Source organism: Octopus bimaculoides, chromosome 9 (genome assembly GCF_046866305.1).
Source record: "Octopus bimaculoides isolate indiv1 chromosome 9, ASM4686630v1, whole genome shotgun sequence".
Classification (NCBI taxonomy): Eukaryota; Metazoa; Mollusca; class Cephalopoda; order Octopoda; family Octopodidae; genus Octopus; species Octopus bimaculoides.
Genome location: NC_142936.1, coordinates 34,469,977 through 34,487,108, shown reverse-complemented (window position 1 = coordinate 34,487,108; position 17,132 = coordinate 34,469,977). Strand labels below are relative to the sequence as shown.

General features: G+C 37.8%; 1 protein-coding gene across 18 annotated transcripts in view; it reads right to left on the bottom strand.

Moving 5' to 3' along the window:
• LOC106871917 (uncharacterized) overlaps positions 1 to 17,132 on the bottom strand; it is a 116,897-nt gene that overhangs the window by 1,270 nt on the left and 98,495 nt on the right. For all 18 annotated transcript variants that reach the window (XM_089357390.1, XM_089357393.1, XM_089357395.1 and 15 more), the window contains 2 exons: positions 15,544 to 15,679; positions 5,667 to 5,798 (listed from right to left, as the gene is read on the bottom strand). In XM_089357390.1, the coding sequence (XP_089213516.1) occupies positions 5,667 to 5,798; positions 15,544 to 15,679 (268 nt within the window). The remainder of the gene's footprint in view (positions 1 to 5,666; positions 5,799 to 15,543; positions 15,680 to 17,132) is intronic.

Sequence of the window (17,132 nt, the reverse complement as noted above, 5' to 3'; positions counted from 1 at the left end):
TATAATACTGGCACACCAGTCTTTGGGATTGGTACCTTCCTGAATAACCTGATTAACTATGCAAGTGACTAGGCTGTATCCCACACTACCTGATATTTTAATCATCTTAGTAGTGATACCTGATGGTCTAGGGCTTTCCCAGTCTTCATTTTCTTAATTGCCTTATCTATCATACTGCTATCAACTCTCATGGCTGGTCACTCAATTGGTTCAATATTTGAAAGATTCTCCTTCCTATCATTCTCCATATTTAACAACCTTTCATAATGGCATTTCCATGCATCATTCTTCTCTGAGTCATTAAGCACAAGCATACCATTTCTAATCTACTACATTTCTATTCTCTCTGATATACTGCTTTGCAATCCTGAACACTCATGCTGTATAACATTGGCAGACTTCTTACCTTCTGCTATTCCTTATGCTATGTAAACCTATCACCTAGCCTCCCTTATATAATGCTTTGCTTCCACCATTTTTCCAGTCCTTCTAGGCCTATCTCTTTGCTTTTATAGAACTGTCCACCTCCTTGTTCCACCACCAAGTCACCCTCAACCTGGCTGGGACTTTGCACTAACCACAGATTTGGTCAGCAGCACCCTGTAAATTTTCCTGCAGGAACTTCCAGTTGTCCTCTAAGCTATATCCCTTCCTCCTCCTCCTCTCCATCATCAGAAGCTTCCAGTAGAATGTGTCTAAACTTTTTGTTGGTTTGCTTAGTCTTTGAGCTTCTATAATCTTTTCCAGTGTGGTTTATGTCATTGAGTCTCTCTTCATTTTCTTAATTGCCTTATCTATTATACTGCTATCAACTCTGATAGCTGGTCCCTCAATAGGTTCAATATTTGAAAGATTCTTCTCCCAATCAATTTCCACATTTAGCAACCTTTCATAATGGCATATCCATGCATCTTTCTTCTCTGAGTCACTAAGCACAAACATACCATTATCCATTTGCACACATTTCTTACCTACCACATCCCTATTCTCTCTGACACACTGCTTTTCAATCTTAATTCTGAAGTCATTAACTAGTAGCTTATGTTGAGGTGTACATACATATATATCAAGTAATATGTAAGTATGATCCAGGGATCCAGTGTTGTATGTCCACAGCATTTATAGATGACAAAAGGTGGACAATATACGATGAAATGAGTTTATTAACATCGTTATGTATACCTATAGTATAATGTAGGGAGAGAACTTACAATATTTTCTGCAGGTGGCGAGATAAACGTTTGTCATTTAAGTTAGACATAAGTTAGACATTTTGTCCCATATTCAAATCCAAAGAAATTTTGATAAGCTGACAATCACCATACAACTCACGGTTTAGCAAATAAAGTTACTAAAAATGTGAATAGAAATCTGAGAATGTAAGAAATGGAACAGATAAAACACAAACTATGATTGTTTCATAGTAAAGCAATGCTTGCTACATAAATTGTAACATACACAGATCCAGCTTAGCTAATCTTCAGATCCCATTACCTATAAATTCTTTACATTGTTGCATGAAGATGAACAAATGAATTATCAAACTGGCCACAGCAAGATGAAAAAACAAAAAGAAACAAAATCAAATGACCAATGAAAATAAGAGTTAGTGGGTAGCTCGCCTTAAAAGGAAACAAGACGGGTGTGTTTATACATCAAGTGGAAGGAAGAGGATGTTAGGGAAAGGGAAGTGGGGAGGACTAGCAATAAAATTCCTTTAAGGCATCATGGAAATAGAGACAAAGAACTCGTAGTGCAAAAATTCTAGATAGCAAACTAAGATTAAATTATTGGGACACTGACCAAGGGAAAGGCTAACTAGGGGATAATAAAAACCATGTATGGAATTTACATGAGGAAACAAATATATGACAATTAGGCAAAAACAAATTATCGAGCCCCCTACAAGGAAGTTAATCAAGCAGAACACTGAACTTGACCAAAACAAAAATAGGTTATCCAAAGCAGAAAATATTCTTGATCAAAATAAAGTGATGTCACGAAACCTACAACCAATCAGAACTTCTTCCTTGACCATAGTTGTCACCAGGAAGTCAACCAACCAAAACACTGAACTTTGCGAAAACAAAAATATATTTTTTGACCAAAATAAGACATCATCAAAATTATAAGGTTGAGTAAAAAGTAAGCAACGTTTTGAGCCATAAAGAATTTGTACCAGATTTTTGCAGTTTTGAATTTTTTTAAACATTTTTTTTGCAATTGTTTGATAATAGACATAGACTTGCCCAAATGCATCAATAAGTTAACATTGATATTTTTTTCACCATTGTTACAATCATCTGAAATGGAACTGTCAAAGTGCGATATTTGAGCAATTTTGCTTTTCAAATTCAAAAAAGGACATAAAGCAGCTGAAAATGCTCACGATATCAATGAAACGTTTGGCGAGGAAATGACCAGTGAGTGGTCAGCTTGAAAATGGTTTAAAGGATTTCTCAGTGGAGACCTGAACCTTGAAGATCGTGAGCGTAGTGGACGCCCATTTGTCATTGATGATGGTCAATTAAAAGACAGTCATTGAGAAAGACCCACATAAAACGAGTCGAGAACTGGCAAAAGAACTTCAAGTTAGCCAAAAAAAACTGCCTGCAACCATTTGCATGCAATTAGAAAATCAAAAAGGCTCAACAAATGGGTACCAGACGATTTCAATGATGCGCAGATATGAAACTTGTTTCTTGCTTCTTCTCTGTAACCAGACCGATCCATTTCTTGATTGTATTGTAACTTGCAATTAAAAGTGGATTCTATATAATAATAAAAAAACATTCTTCGCAGTGGTTAGACCAAAATAAAACACCAAAAACCTTCCCTAAATCTGAGCTCTTCAAAAAGAAGGTTATGGTGACTGTTTGGTGGTGTACTGCTGGACTCATCCACTATAACTTCTTAAAACCTGGAAAAACCATTACTGCAGAAACATATTGCCATGAAATTGCCAAAATGAATGAAAAAGTGCTACTCCTCTGTCCCAGACTGGTCAACAGAAGAGGGCCAATCATTCTTCATAACAATACTTGACCACATTTCACTAACGATGCTCCAGAAGTAGAGGGAACTTGGATACGAAGTTTTTCCCCACCCCGTTCTCCTACCAACTACCACATTTGCAAGCACCTTGATGGTTTCCTGCGAGAGAACGAGTTCAAAAATCCAACCCACACTGAAAGTGCATTCAAAAAGTTCATCAGTTCCAGAAATCCAGATTTTTATGTTACCAGAATAAACAAACATGTAACTCGTTGGCAAAAATGTGTTGATTGTAATGGCACTTATTTTGATGAATAAAATTTCCGCATTGTTGAAATATATTGCAATGAATTTTATGTTTCAAAATGCTGTTTACTTTTTACTCAGCCTGATATAAGCAACTGAAAATTAGATGCTTTCCTGTAAAAATATTATACACACTAAAAGACTGAACACAAAGTATCTTCTGATTCCAATAAGCCATGAAAGGTGAAGAGACCAGTGCACTGAGACTGAAATTGAAAAAAGAACTACATGCACCATGAAAAAAATTGTAAAAAAAACCTTTTTTTTCTTTCTCTCTACTTTTTTTTCCACAAATTTTATAAAAACTCGATATGACATTTCAGTAATGTACAATTGCTACAACCTCTGCTGAATATTTACATTGATATTACTATCTACCTCTGTGGAACTCACTGAAATTTCTGTGAACATTCGAACACTTGATGGTTTAAACATGTTTGTCCAATTAATACCTTGTAATTTGACAACTCTCCTAACCCTACCCCACTTTTTATATATATTTGTGCCACTAATAAGCAAAAAATAACAGCTTTTGTTATATTTCTGCTGCTTTTAAATAAAGCATATTACTCTACCTCTGGTATTTGAGTACTCTTGTTTCACATTTATGTGCTTGCTTTGGTGTATATATATACACACACACAAATATATATATATATATATATATATATATATATATATATATATATATATCACACGCATACACAAATATATATATATATATATATATATATATATATATATATATATATATATATATATATATATATACACACACTGTTTAATATCATAGTCTCGACTCATTTAGGAAATTTTAATAACTGTTGAGACCTGCTCATATCTAGGAGCAAAATGCATCTCACAACAGTTTATTTGACTAGAAAGAAATTAGAGGTGACTTTAAGCTCTAGTTGTTGTAATGGTTCTTCAGTGGAAGATAAGTTGTTTAATGTGTTATTAAAAATGTTTCTCCACTTAAAACCACAAACCATTTAATATAAAGTGGAAGTAGGGTTAGAGAAATATGTTAATTCGATACATTGTCTACACACTTCAGTTTTATTATGATGATACCAAAAAGCAGATTATAGAAACAATATACATGCACATACATACACGCATATATATGTACATGTGTGTGTGTATTTAAGTTGAATGAATGAGAGAGGAGTGCTCAATACATTTTGTAAAGGATATGATTTTTAAAAAAAAACAGTTTGTCTTGCACTTCAAGTTGTAGTAGTGTGAAACTCAAGTCACAAGACAAACTCTTAGTTTCAGTTTCAATAAAAATAGTGTGTGTGTGTGTGTGTGAGGGAAAGAGAAAAAGAGAGAGTGGGTGAGTGAGCATGGCAATTAGTTAACGCAGTCAGAACTTGTGAAAGGAGACCCAGAAGAACATGGGACAAAGTGGTTATGGTTGACCTCAGAACCTTGAGCTTCATGGTGGAAATGACAAAAGACTAGGATGGCTGGTGATATGTGACTCTCAAGAAGACACTGTCCACCTTATCAGAACTGAATTCTGGAAGCACTGAACATGTGTATATATATATTTATATATATATATATATATATATATATATATGCGCAAATGGGTACCTCACCCAATCTCCACCTCAAGTCACCCAATCCATCCATCTTTTTCCTCACTGCAGCTCTCCTTTGATATCATTTTATTTCTTTCTTGCTACATGGAGTCATTTCACTTGTTATCCATTCTTCATTCATTAATATTGTTCTCTCCACCCATATATTACATTGATCATCCACCACCACCATTAGACCATCAACTTATCTCTCTGCACGCACCAACCCTGCTACCTCTGTAACCCTACACTCCTGCAGCCTACCTAACCACATGTCAAATCTCTTTCTGGTCCTCACCCCCTGTCAACCATATCATCATTATTATCCTGCTGCTCTCTTCCCTCCACTCTCTTCTGCATCCCTCTTCTGAGTGCCTGAGTAACACCTTATAGCTTCATCAGAGCCTCAAATATGAAGTGTAATTTATTTCAGGTACTCAACTGAGTCCACTGTATCTTATAGCAGAAACAGCATTAAGCTAATGAAGTTTGTAAGATAATCATTTATTTCTTTGTCATTTCATGTTCTTACTCTGTATTCGACTAACACTTTGTTCTACAGCAAATGAATATCGAGTTCTACACCAGGTTGTCTCACAATGCCTAAGCAATATATACATACATACAGACACACATACACATATGTATACATGCACAGACATATGTGTGTTCAGTTATAGCTAGGGCAGAAGAAACATAATTAAAAACATTGAGCAAAAGAGGCAATCTATTGTTTTGAAAAAGGAGAATGAAATATGAAAGTTAAATCAGACTTACTTTTTGCTAACTTATGAGACTCCTGATTACCAGACGATATAATTAAACAAGTTTTTTTAGACTTCAGATCAAAACAGTTAGGATTAGTCACCAATTTTCCACCAAGAGTTTTCACCAAATTTTCTAAGACCTCTGAAATTGAAATGTATAAATGAAATTAGAATTTTTCTTTATTGTAAAGTGCCTAAGTGTTGGTTATAGCTCTAGTTAAGAATTCAAATGCCCAATTCTATCTCATTATTATCATTAATAGTCTCTCACACCAGCAGCCTAAGGTTTTGCTGCTTCGTGGTGCCCAATTCTCTCTCATTATCAAAATTACTATTCTTTCAATTCGGCAGTGGCAATGTTAAACCCATTCATTCAATTATGTTACCCTAAATCCTCGTGTTCTTTCTTCGACCAGCCTAACTCTGGTCTCTCTCTCTTTTCTGTTTACTTAACCACTTACTTCTCCCAACACTTTACCTCTGCTATCCCTACCCCACCCAACCCTATATAAACTAGCTCATTCAGGTTCCCTACCTCATATTTTAACACCCCACCACACGGAGTAAAAACCAGAAGACATTCAGATAAGCAACCTTGTTTTCCAACCTAGCACACATCTAAAACCTCTTTTCAGCACAATTATAATTACTTTATTATTTCATTTCATTATCTATCTCATTATTATCATTATCTATCTACGTAAACGCAGTTTCGCGTTCCATGCTGTATGTTCAGAGAAAAAAACTTAAAATCCTTTCACTCAACCCAACTCTCTCTCTCTCTTTCACGCTCATTAATTATTGTCATTTATTCATTCATTTATCTAATTTTGTCACAATTTGGCTGACCGAAAACTGCTGGTAATAGCTCTAGTTAAGAATTCAAATGCCCAATTCTATCTCATTATTATCATTAATATTTTCTCACACCGGCAGCCTGAGTTTTTGCTGTTTTGCGGTGCCCAATTCTATCTCATTATCTGAATTACTATTCTTTCACCCCAGCAGTGGCAACTATGTTACCCTAAATCATTCAATTTCATTCTCTGTCTATGTAAACACAGTTTTGCCTTCCATGCCGTATGTTTAGAGAACAAACTTAAGATCCCTTCGCTCAACCCAACTCTCCCTCTTTCCCCCCTCAGTTTCATGCTCATCTATTATTGTCATTTATTCATTCATTTATCGAATTTCATCAAAGTCTGACTGGCCGAAAACTGTTGGTTATAGCTCTAGTTAAAAATTCAAATGCCCAATTCTATCTCATTATGAGAATTACTATTCTTTCACTCTGGCAGAGGCAATGTTAAACCCATTCATTCAATTATGTTACCCTAAATCCCAAAATTCTGTCTCCTCGTGTCCTATCTTTGACCAGCCTAACTCTGGTCTCTCTCTCTCTCCCCCTGTTTCTTAGTTTTGCTAACCACTTGCTTCTCCCTACACTTTACCTCTCCTCACCCCACCCATCCAACCATATATAAATTAGCTCATTCACATTCCTCTACCTCATATTTTAATACCCCACCACACAGAGTAGAAACCAGAAGATGTTCAGATAAGCAACCTTGTTTTCCCAACCTAGCACAAATCTAAAACCTCTTTTCAGCACAGTTATAATTACTTTATTATTTCATTTCATTATCTATCTATTTACATAGATAGATACCTCATATTTTAATATCTCATGTGAAACACGCGTGTTTTGTTGTCTTGCGCCGGTGTTGTTCAGCGTCTTCCCTCTTGTTTGTTGAGGGAATGTCATAGGTGTGTGCCTTCATAATGGAATACGAAGGTTTGAGTTCTTCTTCAGACTTTACATTGTCTGAAGAAGAGCTGGTTAAAAGTCTGAAGAGAACAGACGAAGCAAGAGAGGTGAAGAGTTATGCATAGGTAGTGAAAGAGAAAAGCGAAGACATGTGTCTGGAGGAGTTGAGTAGATTCTAAGAAATGCTTAAAAGGGACGGGAATGATGTAAAAAGTGTCCCCCTACAAAGAAGTTTTAAAAGAAAAAAAAAACATTATTTACAGGACATTCTCAGCAACAACCAGGAAAAGGCATTAAAACCAATCTGGCAAGGGATTTCTTACCTTGCCAGAGGAAGAAAGTTTGGAATGGTGGAGGTGCAGTTCCGGGAGGTAGCTACTACTAGGCTGCACTTGGCAACACCCTTAAAAATGGATGAAGTGGTGCTTCTACCCATATACCTTGGGAGGCGTGCTTCCAGGATTAGGGTAGAAGATATACCCCTAGAAATTGACGTAGCCTGGCTAGCAGCTGCCATATTACTGGGCATGGAAGAGAAGGTAGTGATCTTCCAGGCCACCAGAACACCCCCACAAGAACTGGCAAGGGCAGAGCCTCCATATGATAATCCAGGCAGCCCTGGAAGATCTTGAAAACATGGCCAAGACCATCACAGTCGAAGAGGTGGCACTTAGGGTCAGAGCAGAAGGCAAGATCTCAAGATGCTATAAATGTGGCCTGAAGGGCCACATTAGAGCAGACTGTCCTCCACCACATATGAAGACTAAAGAGAAACCTGAGAGCAGGAATGATTCATGACTTCACCACCGATGAAAATCAGTACCTGCGCTGAGGAAGAAGAGGTGAATGAGGATAAAAACAGATGGAGCACACAGGAGCCCCAAACTTCCCCACCCTTGCCCTGTGAGAAAAAATGTTATACTGTACAATTGACAAAATGAAAAAACTTTATAATGGGACAGAGCAATAAAAGTGAATATAACAGAAGTTAGGGGAATGCCTGAGCATATTCATTGTGCGGTGGCAGACCGAGAGTATCTTTCGAGAGAAAAGGATTATGAGGGGGACTTTGAGTGGTGGGTCAAGAAAATGGACACCAGCACAATACCAAAATGGGTAAGCTATCTTGAACTTTTAAAGAAATTTAACAGAGACATTCTTCGGAAAGATGAAAGTTAACTGTTGCAAATAGTGTTTTAAACTGTTACAAGCAGTGTTTTAAAAAGAAGCTGTATTAACGGGTTCAATGAAGTCACTTGGAGGTGGAGCCAAACAGCTTCATTTCATTTATCATTTTATCTAATTCATCCTTTCCATCTGTTTTTTTATTTCTGTCTCCACCATGTGCTGTACCCTCTGTGTTAGGCCCTGCGTGGCTAATAAAGAATTATGGGGCTTAATGCAGTTTTGCACCTCTCCTTGAAAAATGCATTTTTTTGGATTCCTACGTTTTAGATGTCATAGATTACGAATACACAAAAAAAAAACATTTCAAACCCCCACCCTCAACCCCCCCTTAAAATTTTGAACTTATTTGTCATAAAATGGTATATATTTAATTTACATTAGATTATTATTTACAATTATTTAAGGCAGACACAAGTAAAACACAAATTCTTTTCACTTGAATGTTTTTGTCTGTATTTAATTTTGATTTGCATACGCTCGTCAATTCGCTACGATCTCTTTAAAGTAAACAAAATCAAAAATTTAAATTATAGGGAGGGGGGTGAAATTTAAAAGAATTTTTTTTTTTGCAAATTCATAATTTCCAACATCTAAAAAAAAATCCGAAAATGTTTTTTTTAAAAAAATGCATTTTCCAAAGAGAGGTGCGAAACTGCATTAGCCCTAGAATGATCATATTTTAATATCCCGCCACACAGAGTAGAAACCAGATGTTCAGATAAGCAACCTTGTTTTCCCAACCTAGCACACATCTAAAACTTCTTTTCAGTGCAATTATAATTACTTTATTACTTCATTTCATTATCTATGTAAACACAGTTTTGCCTTCCATGCCATACGCTTAAAGAAAAAAAAGATCCCTTCGCTCAACCCAACTCTCTCTCTTTCTCCGTCTCTTTCACACTCATTTATTATTGTCACTTATTCATTCATCTGTATATCTATAAAAGACAGGATGTGTGTGTGTGTGTGTGTGTGTGTGTGTGTGTGTGTGTGTGTGTGTGTACGTGAATGTAATTTATGCACATCCACAAATTAGTACGCATGTCACTCTAATTTTAAGAAGACATTCATCACGACCCTAGCTGTATTTTCGCCAAATTATTTCTCCCAAGGCACCTGCGAATAGCGGTAAAAATCCATTTTCAACCATAACTTTTACCAATTTTTAAGTTTGCTAACATAAGTTAAGTCCCTTCTTGTCATAGCGAAGTGAAAATGTGTGTGAGATGGAGAGAGAGAGAAGTTGTGTGTTGACGTATGTGTGTGTGTGTGTGTGTGTGTGAGGGAGAGAGAATAAGTGACAGCGTTCACCAAAATTAAAAATGTAAAATGTTTTTTTTTTCTTAAACATGAGATATAGAGTTCAAATTTAGGATGTTTTTGAAAGACACTATATTTTATAATTAGATTATATATACTTTCTCACACAACAATTAAAATATATTTAGTTTAAATCATTTATTTATTTTAAATTGTTCGTCTTTCTCCCCCACTCCCCTCTCTCACACACACATTACTTTGGGCGCGAAAGAGTTTTGTTTTCATTTTACTCTGAGGAAAAAAGTGTTTTGTTCAGAATCCATTTATTTAACAAAGAAACAAAGAGGTAGGTAACAATTTGTCAGTGAATTACACAATATAAATGGGTAAAACTTCCAAGGCTTCCACCACACCCCAACCCGTTTTACAGACAACAAAAAGGGTTTTGTAGCATATTAGGAGGCCAGGGTAGTTGATTCCATGCAAAAAATCCGATTTTTTTTTCTTAGTGAAAATCATACGAGTGTTATCTAAAAATTTGCCAGGAGTTTTTCATGGTAAATTTGAGATTAAAAAAAAATGTTTTCCATATTCTTAATCTCCGTATATTTCCATGTACATTGAAAAATAGATGGTGAAAAGATCAATGGGTGTGGGGAGCGAAATTTCCGAGGCTTCCACCACACTCTACCCTGTTTTTCGGACCACAAAAAGGGTAGTTGATTCCACACAAAAAATCCGATTATTTTTTTTCTTAGTGCAAATCATGCGAGTGTTAATCTAAAAATTTACCAACCATTTATCCATTCATTCCTGTTTATGAAATTCTCTGTATGTAATTTTGCTTTCTTGGTCAAGGCAAATGATGACTAGCAAAGCAACAGTGCCCTAATGCTGACATTGGATACAATGACCTGATCTACAATAATGCGCTAATTGAAATCGAGGATGCCCTGCTCAAAATGGGTGGGGCGTATTGAACACTTTCGGTTTGCCATCCTCATTGCGATAGGATGTTAACACACTCCCACCAAAGTTACTTCTGGAGTTGTATGATGCTGATGGCCTTGCGGAGTACCTGAGAGTAAATGAACCGAAATTGCTCCCTGATCAGAGACTGGTGTACAAAACTGTCGTCAGTGCCATTGAAAAACAGGCAGGCAGCATTTTTTTCCTCGATGCTCCTAGAGGTACCAGCAAATCCTTTGTAACATAATTAATACTTGCTAAGATTCGTCGCGAGAAGCAAATTGCACTAGCCATTGCTTCCTCGGGAATCGCTGCTACATTATTGCCGCGAGGTAGGATGGCGCACTCAGCATTCAAGCTGCCTTTAGATTTGTTGAGGGCCGAGGTTCCTACTTGCAGCATTGGCAAAAATTCAGAGGAAGCTGAAGTTCTTAGACAGTGCTGTCTCATTGTATGGGACAAATGCACAATGACCAATAAGGGTGCCCTTGAGGCACTGGACTGATCACTGAAAGGTACCAGGGATTATACAGCTTCTATGGGTGGTGTAACTCTATTGCTTTCAGGAGATTTCCAGCAAACCCTTCCTGTCATCCTTAAAGGGAGCCAGGCTGATGAAGTGCACACATGCCTTAAGTCATCCATGTTGTGGCCCCAGGTTAAGACTTAAGCCTACGCACAAACATGCATGTTACAGGGTGCAGGAGGGTTGAAAATCTTTTCATTTCAAGGATGCAGCTTTACCCTCGGGGTCAGACATGCTGTTTAACTTCTGCAGATTGCAGTTCCTGGTGAGACCATGCTTTGCCATGTCCATCAACAAATCCCAAGGCCAAACATTATCAGTGGCAGGCATCCATTTGGGGTTTTCCATTCAATTGATAAACCGATTCCTTATAGGATTTCCCACTAAAATTGGCTATACCCCATTTTCAACCATAACTTTTACCAATTTTGATGTATTTTGCTCAAACTTGATGCCAGCATTACTTAGGACTCATGGGATCTTTGAATGCTTTAAGTTCTCAAAAAAAAAATCGATGAGTGGAAATAATCGATAAACCGATTCCTTATGGGATTTCCCAATCAAATTGCCTGCAACCCATTTTCAGCCAAATGTTTATCAATTTCAACGGATTTCGTGCGAATTTGATGCTGGTGTCACTTATTTTGGTTTGAAATAAAGTGCCTGATCGCTTAATAGTCCTAACTTAATCCCAGGCAATGCCAGGCTATACTGCTAGTTTATCTAATTTTGTCAAAGTTTGGCTGACCAAAAACTGGTGGTTATAGCTCTAGTTAAGAATTCAAATGCCCAATTCTATCATTATTATCATTAATATTTTCTCCCTCTGGCAGCCTGAGTCTTTGCTGTTTCATGATGCACCCACCACTCCCACCTCCACCACCTGTCCCGGAAGTCTGACCTCTATCAGATGTCTCTGCCATGAACACCGCCAAAGGCTTAATATTCCCATCTCTACTTAGGTTTTATCTCCTATGTAATGTAGTGATTATGTAGTGCATAAAATTATGATGTAGTGTATGAAGGTTGAGGGCTATTGTATGTTTATGAGTTTTGCCAAATGCAAGCTTTCTTTTCAGGTACATGATGCTGCTGTCTCTCGTCCCAGGGTCTCACTTCCCTCACACTCAGAGCTGGCACACTGAAAGGTAAGTCTGGTGAAATTGTTGAGATGCTTGACTGGAAACGTGTAGATTTGTGCTGCATCCAAGAAGTAAGGTGGAGAGGAAGTTCTGCTAGGTTCCTCACAGGCAAAGAACATAGGTATTAGATTTTCTGGGCAAGGGACACTGATGGGCGTGGGTATACTGCTTGTGGAAAAATAGGTTAATGTGTAGCAGCACCATAGTCAACTGCCACAAAGGTAAAGGTTATGCATTAGATACGAATAACTATAGAGGTATCTAGTTGTTGGAACAGGTAATAAAACTTGTTGGAGCAGGTAATGATAGTTGTTGGAGCAAGTAATGAAAGGGTCATTGCCCAACTAATAAAGGAGAGAGTCAGTTTAGAAGAGATGCAGTTTGGATTCGTGCCAGGGAAAAGCACCACTGATGCTATATTTCTGGTAAGACAGCTACAGAAGAAATACCTAGCCAACGATAAACCTTTATACCTGGCTTTCATTGACATGGAGAAAGCCTCTGACAAGGTCCCCTGATCCCTTATCTGGTGGTCAATGAGGAAACTAGGGATAGATGAATGGTTAGTGAGAGCTGTACAAGCCGTGTACAGGGATGCTGTCAGTAAGGTGAGGGTTGGCAACGAGTACAGTGAAGACTTCCGGGTAGGGGTAGGGGTCCACCAAGGATCAGTCCTCAGCCCTTTTATTCATCATAGTCCTCTAAGCAATAACAGTAGAATTCAAGACAGGATAGCAGAGTCACTATCTGAACTAGAGGAGAAGTTTCAGGTGTGGAAGCAAGGTCTAGAATCAAAGGCCCTTAGAGTCAATATGGCAAAAACTAAAGTCTTAATAAGCAGGAAGGCAGACAAATCAAAAATCCCTTCAGGTAGATGGCCCTGCTTGATATGTAGAAAAGGCGTAGGTAGAAACTCCGTAAGATGTACCCAGTGCAAGCTATAGACACATAAGAGGTGCAGCAATATCAAAGGAAGGCTAACTGGGAAGATAGTTTTTGTGTGTGGAAAATGCTCAGGGGCAATAAACACTGAAAATGTACAGAAAACAGCTTCCGTCATATTCCATGGGGAAAAACTACAAGTAGTTGATAGCTTCCATTACCTAGGTGACCAAGTTAGTAACAGGCAGATGCTCTGTGAGTGTAGCTGCTAGAATAGGAATAGCCTGGGTAAAGTTCAGAGAGCTCCTACCTCTGCTGGTGACAAAGGGCCTCTCGCTCAGAGTAAAAGGTAGACTGTATGACAGGTGTGTGAACAGCCATGCTACATGGCAGTGAAACATGGACCATGACTGCTGAGGATATGCGTAAGCTTGCAAGGAATGAAGCTAGTATGCTCCACTGGATGTGTAATGTCAGTTGCAAACATGACAGAACGTAAGCACTATGAGAGAAAAGTTGGACGTAAGAAGCATCAGATGTGGTGTGCAAGAGAGACAACTGCACTGGTATGGTCATGTATTGCATATGGATGAGGAGAGCTGTGTGAAAAAGTGCCACAGCCTAGCAGTAGAGGGAACCTGTGGAAGAGGTAGACCCAAGAAGACCTAGGATAAGGTGTTGAAGCACAACCTTCGAACGTTGGGCCTCACGGAGGCGATGACAAGTGACCTAGACCTTTGGAGATATGCTGTGCTTGAGAAGACTCAGCAAGCCGGGTGAGACTGTGACCATGGCCTATGCCAGTGCAGAATAACCAGCCCATCCAAGAGTACACTTCAATCATTGGACAATAAACTGCACTTGCAAAGACCTGTTGAGTCAAGTGATGTCATTGTCATGGCTGATGACAGAACCACCTGACTGACACCTGTGCCGGTGGCACATAAAAAGCACCATTCGAGCATGGTCGATGCCAGTGTCACCTGACTGGCCCTCATACTGGTGGCATGTGAAAAGCACCCACTACACTCTTGGAGTGGTTGGTGTTAGGAATGGCATCCAGCTGTAGAAACTTTGCCAGATCAGACTGGAGCCTAGTGCAGCCTTCTGGCTTGCCAGCCCCCAGTCAAACTGTCCAACCCATGTCAGCATGGAAAGCGGACATTAAACGATGATAACGATGATAGTAAGTGCAGGTGTGGCTGTCTGGCAGGGAGTTTGTTTCCTAGCCACAGGGGTTTCACTGCAATGCAACTTTGGTGAGTGTCTTCTACTATAAGCCCGGGCCAACCAAAGCCCTGTGAGTGGATTTGGTAGATGGAAACTGGAACAAGCCCAATTTCTATATACACTTGTTTTTATGTCTAGTTATAATAAAAAAATAATTTTACATTAATTTGAGGGGTTACTCGATACTTTTGTGGAGGATAAGCTTATTCTTGAACAAGAATATTGTTGACAGTGACTTCAAAGTTTCCACCAGTTAAGCTATTGTTGGACTGTGATGAATTAGAATTAATCTTAGCTTTATAAGATCTCTGTTGGGTTTAAGTTTTCCTTGGGTGTGTGGGTTTGAGTGGGGTAGTAATCAGGTTTTAGGAGGTGTTTTGGAGAAATTTTTATTGATTAAATTTGGGGTTATGTTATTGTTTAGAATTTATTCATGTATGTAGAACTTTGTAAGCGAATGTGTATGTTTATGTTAGGGAGGCACAAAATGTGTTAGTAGTTTAGTTATTTTTGGTTTTATTGTATTTAATTTCTTGCTTTGACAATGTTAAAACCAAAGATACAAAGTTCAATAATTAAAATTTTAATAACTGGGTGTGTCAACTTTTTTGTAATGGAATTTTATATTATATATATATATGAAAATAAGCAATCACATTACTGAAATCTGAAAGCTATGAGATAATTCATGATTACTTCAAAACAATGTGAATAAATAAGCTTTACATTTGTCAGAAGAATCTGTATGCTAAAGGGTTAAAGAACCTGCATCTGAAAAGTTCTATTCTGAGTAAATATATATTTGAGTATATATTAATTTTTATGTATTCAATTATTTTCATAGTTTTTATTATGCCAATACTATCAGACAAAGGGAGACAAAGTGAATGAAGATAAAAAGAAAGATTAAGATACTAACCTAATGGTAGTTCAGAGGTTTCCCCAGTAAAATAAATTTGATAGGATGTTAAAAGATTTGTATTTGATAGACGTGATCGTGTTGGCCCTCTGTGATGTTTACCATTAACAGTATCACCAGTGATTTCAAAATCAGCCTAAAAACCAAAAGATAGCTTAGTAATATGTTTTCATTCACTAGTATAAAACAAAATAAAATAATTCAGCAGGTTCAGAAGGAAATAGATGTAATGCCAATAAATAAGGAGTATAAATCTGATACAGCTCATCTTTCCAGTATTCTTTTAAACAACATAAAGCAGTTATATGAAAATTGTCTTTCCTGTTGTAACTAACAATGAAACTGCTTCTTCTTGTGATTGTGTAACCCTGGTTGGTCCTGATGCAATGACTTATGACAGGTAGCTAATCAGTTTAATGAATAAATGTACTCTTCCAATCTAGTACCCCAGATATACTGTGCCTTCTGTATCTAGTTGGGTATCATACTGTACATTGACATATGGGGTATAACCACAGTAGTCTGAACATGTTGCATATTCTCCACTTGGAGTCTATTGGTAACAAGCAACATGAATTCCACAGGAATGCAATAGTTGTTGGTTCTTTGATCATATGGCACCACATCTCAACAGAATGTTTAGACAATGTGGTTATTGATGCTGCTGTTTATTTTGTATGCATTTACTGAATCTGAGTGAGAAATAGTGTTGTAGTGTTTGTGGGAGTTGCAGTAGTGTTTGGGAGTGTTGTAGTGGTGTCTAAGTGTGTTGTAGTAGTGTTTGAAGGTGTTGAAGTAGTGGTTGAAAGTATTGTAGTACTGTTAATCATTACCTACTTTCCTCTACCTTCCTCTAACTAATATGTTATCAATCATCTTTCCATTCTTGTCCACCCTTCACTACATCCCCACTCAAGCATATCAAATCTCTACAGTCATCACCTACTCTCTCCTTTCTTTCCCCCCAGCATCATTTTATCATCAACCACCTCTCAAACCTTGTCCTTTATATTTGTCCCACCCCAGCCATTTCCTGTCTCTAACCATACTTCCCACCCACCCTCATTCTCCATTGTTCTATCCCACTTCCATCTACTCACCTTCTTGTACCTTCAGGGTCCACCCTGGTAAATCATCATCAGTACTTTATCTCTTTGCAGCCCCACCCCTGTTACCCCCAACCTCTATAGTATGAGTTGCTAGAAATCTGTTGTTTTGGCTCCCTTCTCTCATACTTTAATCCCTCATCCCATAAAACCACATACCTCTCTACTGTAGTTTAACTCAGTCAATGTGGGTTTTAGTTTTGCAAGTTACATGCTGGTGCTATGGAAAACACACCAAATACACTCTGTTAAGTGGTTGATGTTAGGAAGGATATATCCAGCTTTAGAAAACATGTCAAAGCAGATATTGGGGCATAATTGAACTGATTGGATTCTGTCAAATCACCCCAACCGTGCCAGCATGAAAGACAGACATTAAAAGATGGTGATGGTGATGATGATGATGACTGATTCAATAGATTTGATTCGCAATTATCATCATCATCATCATCATGTACGGTCCATTTTCTAAGCTGTCATGGG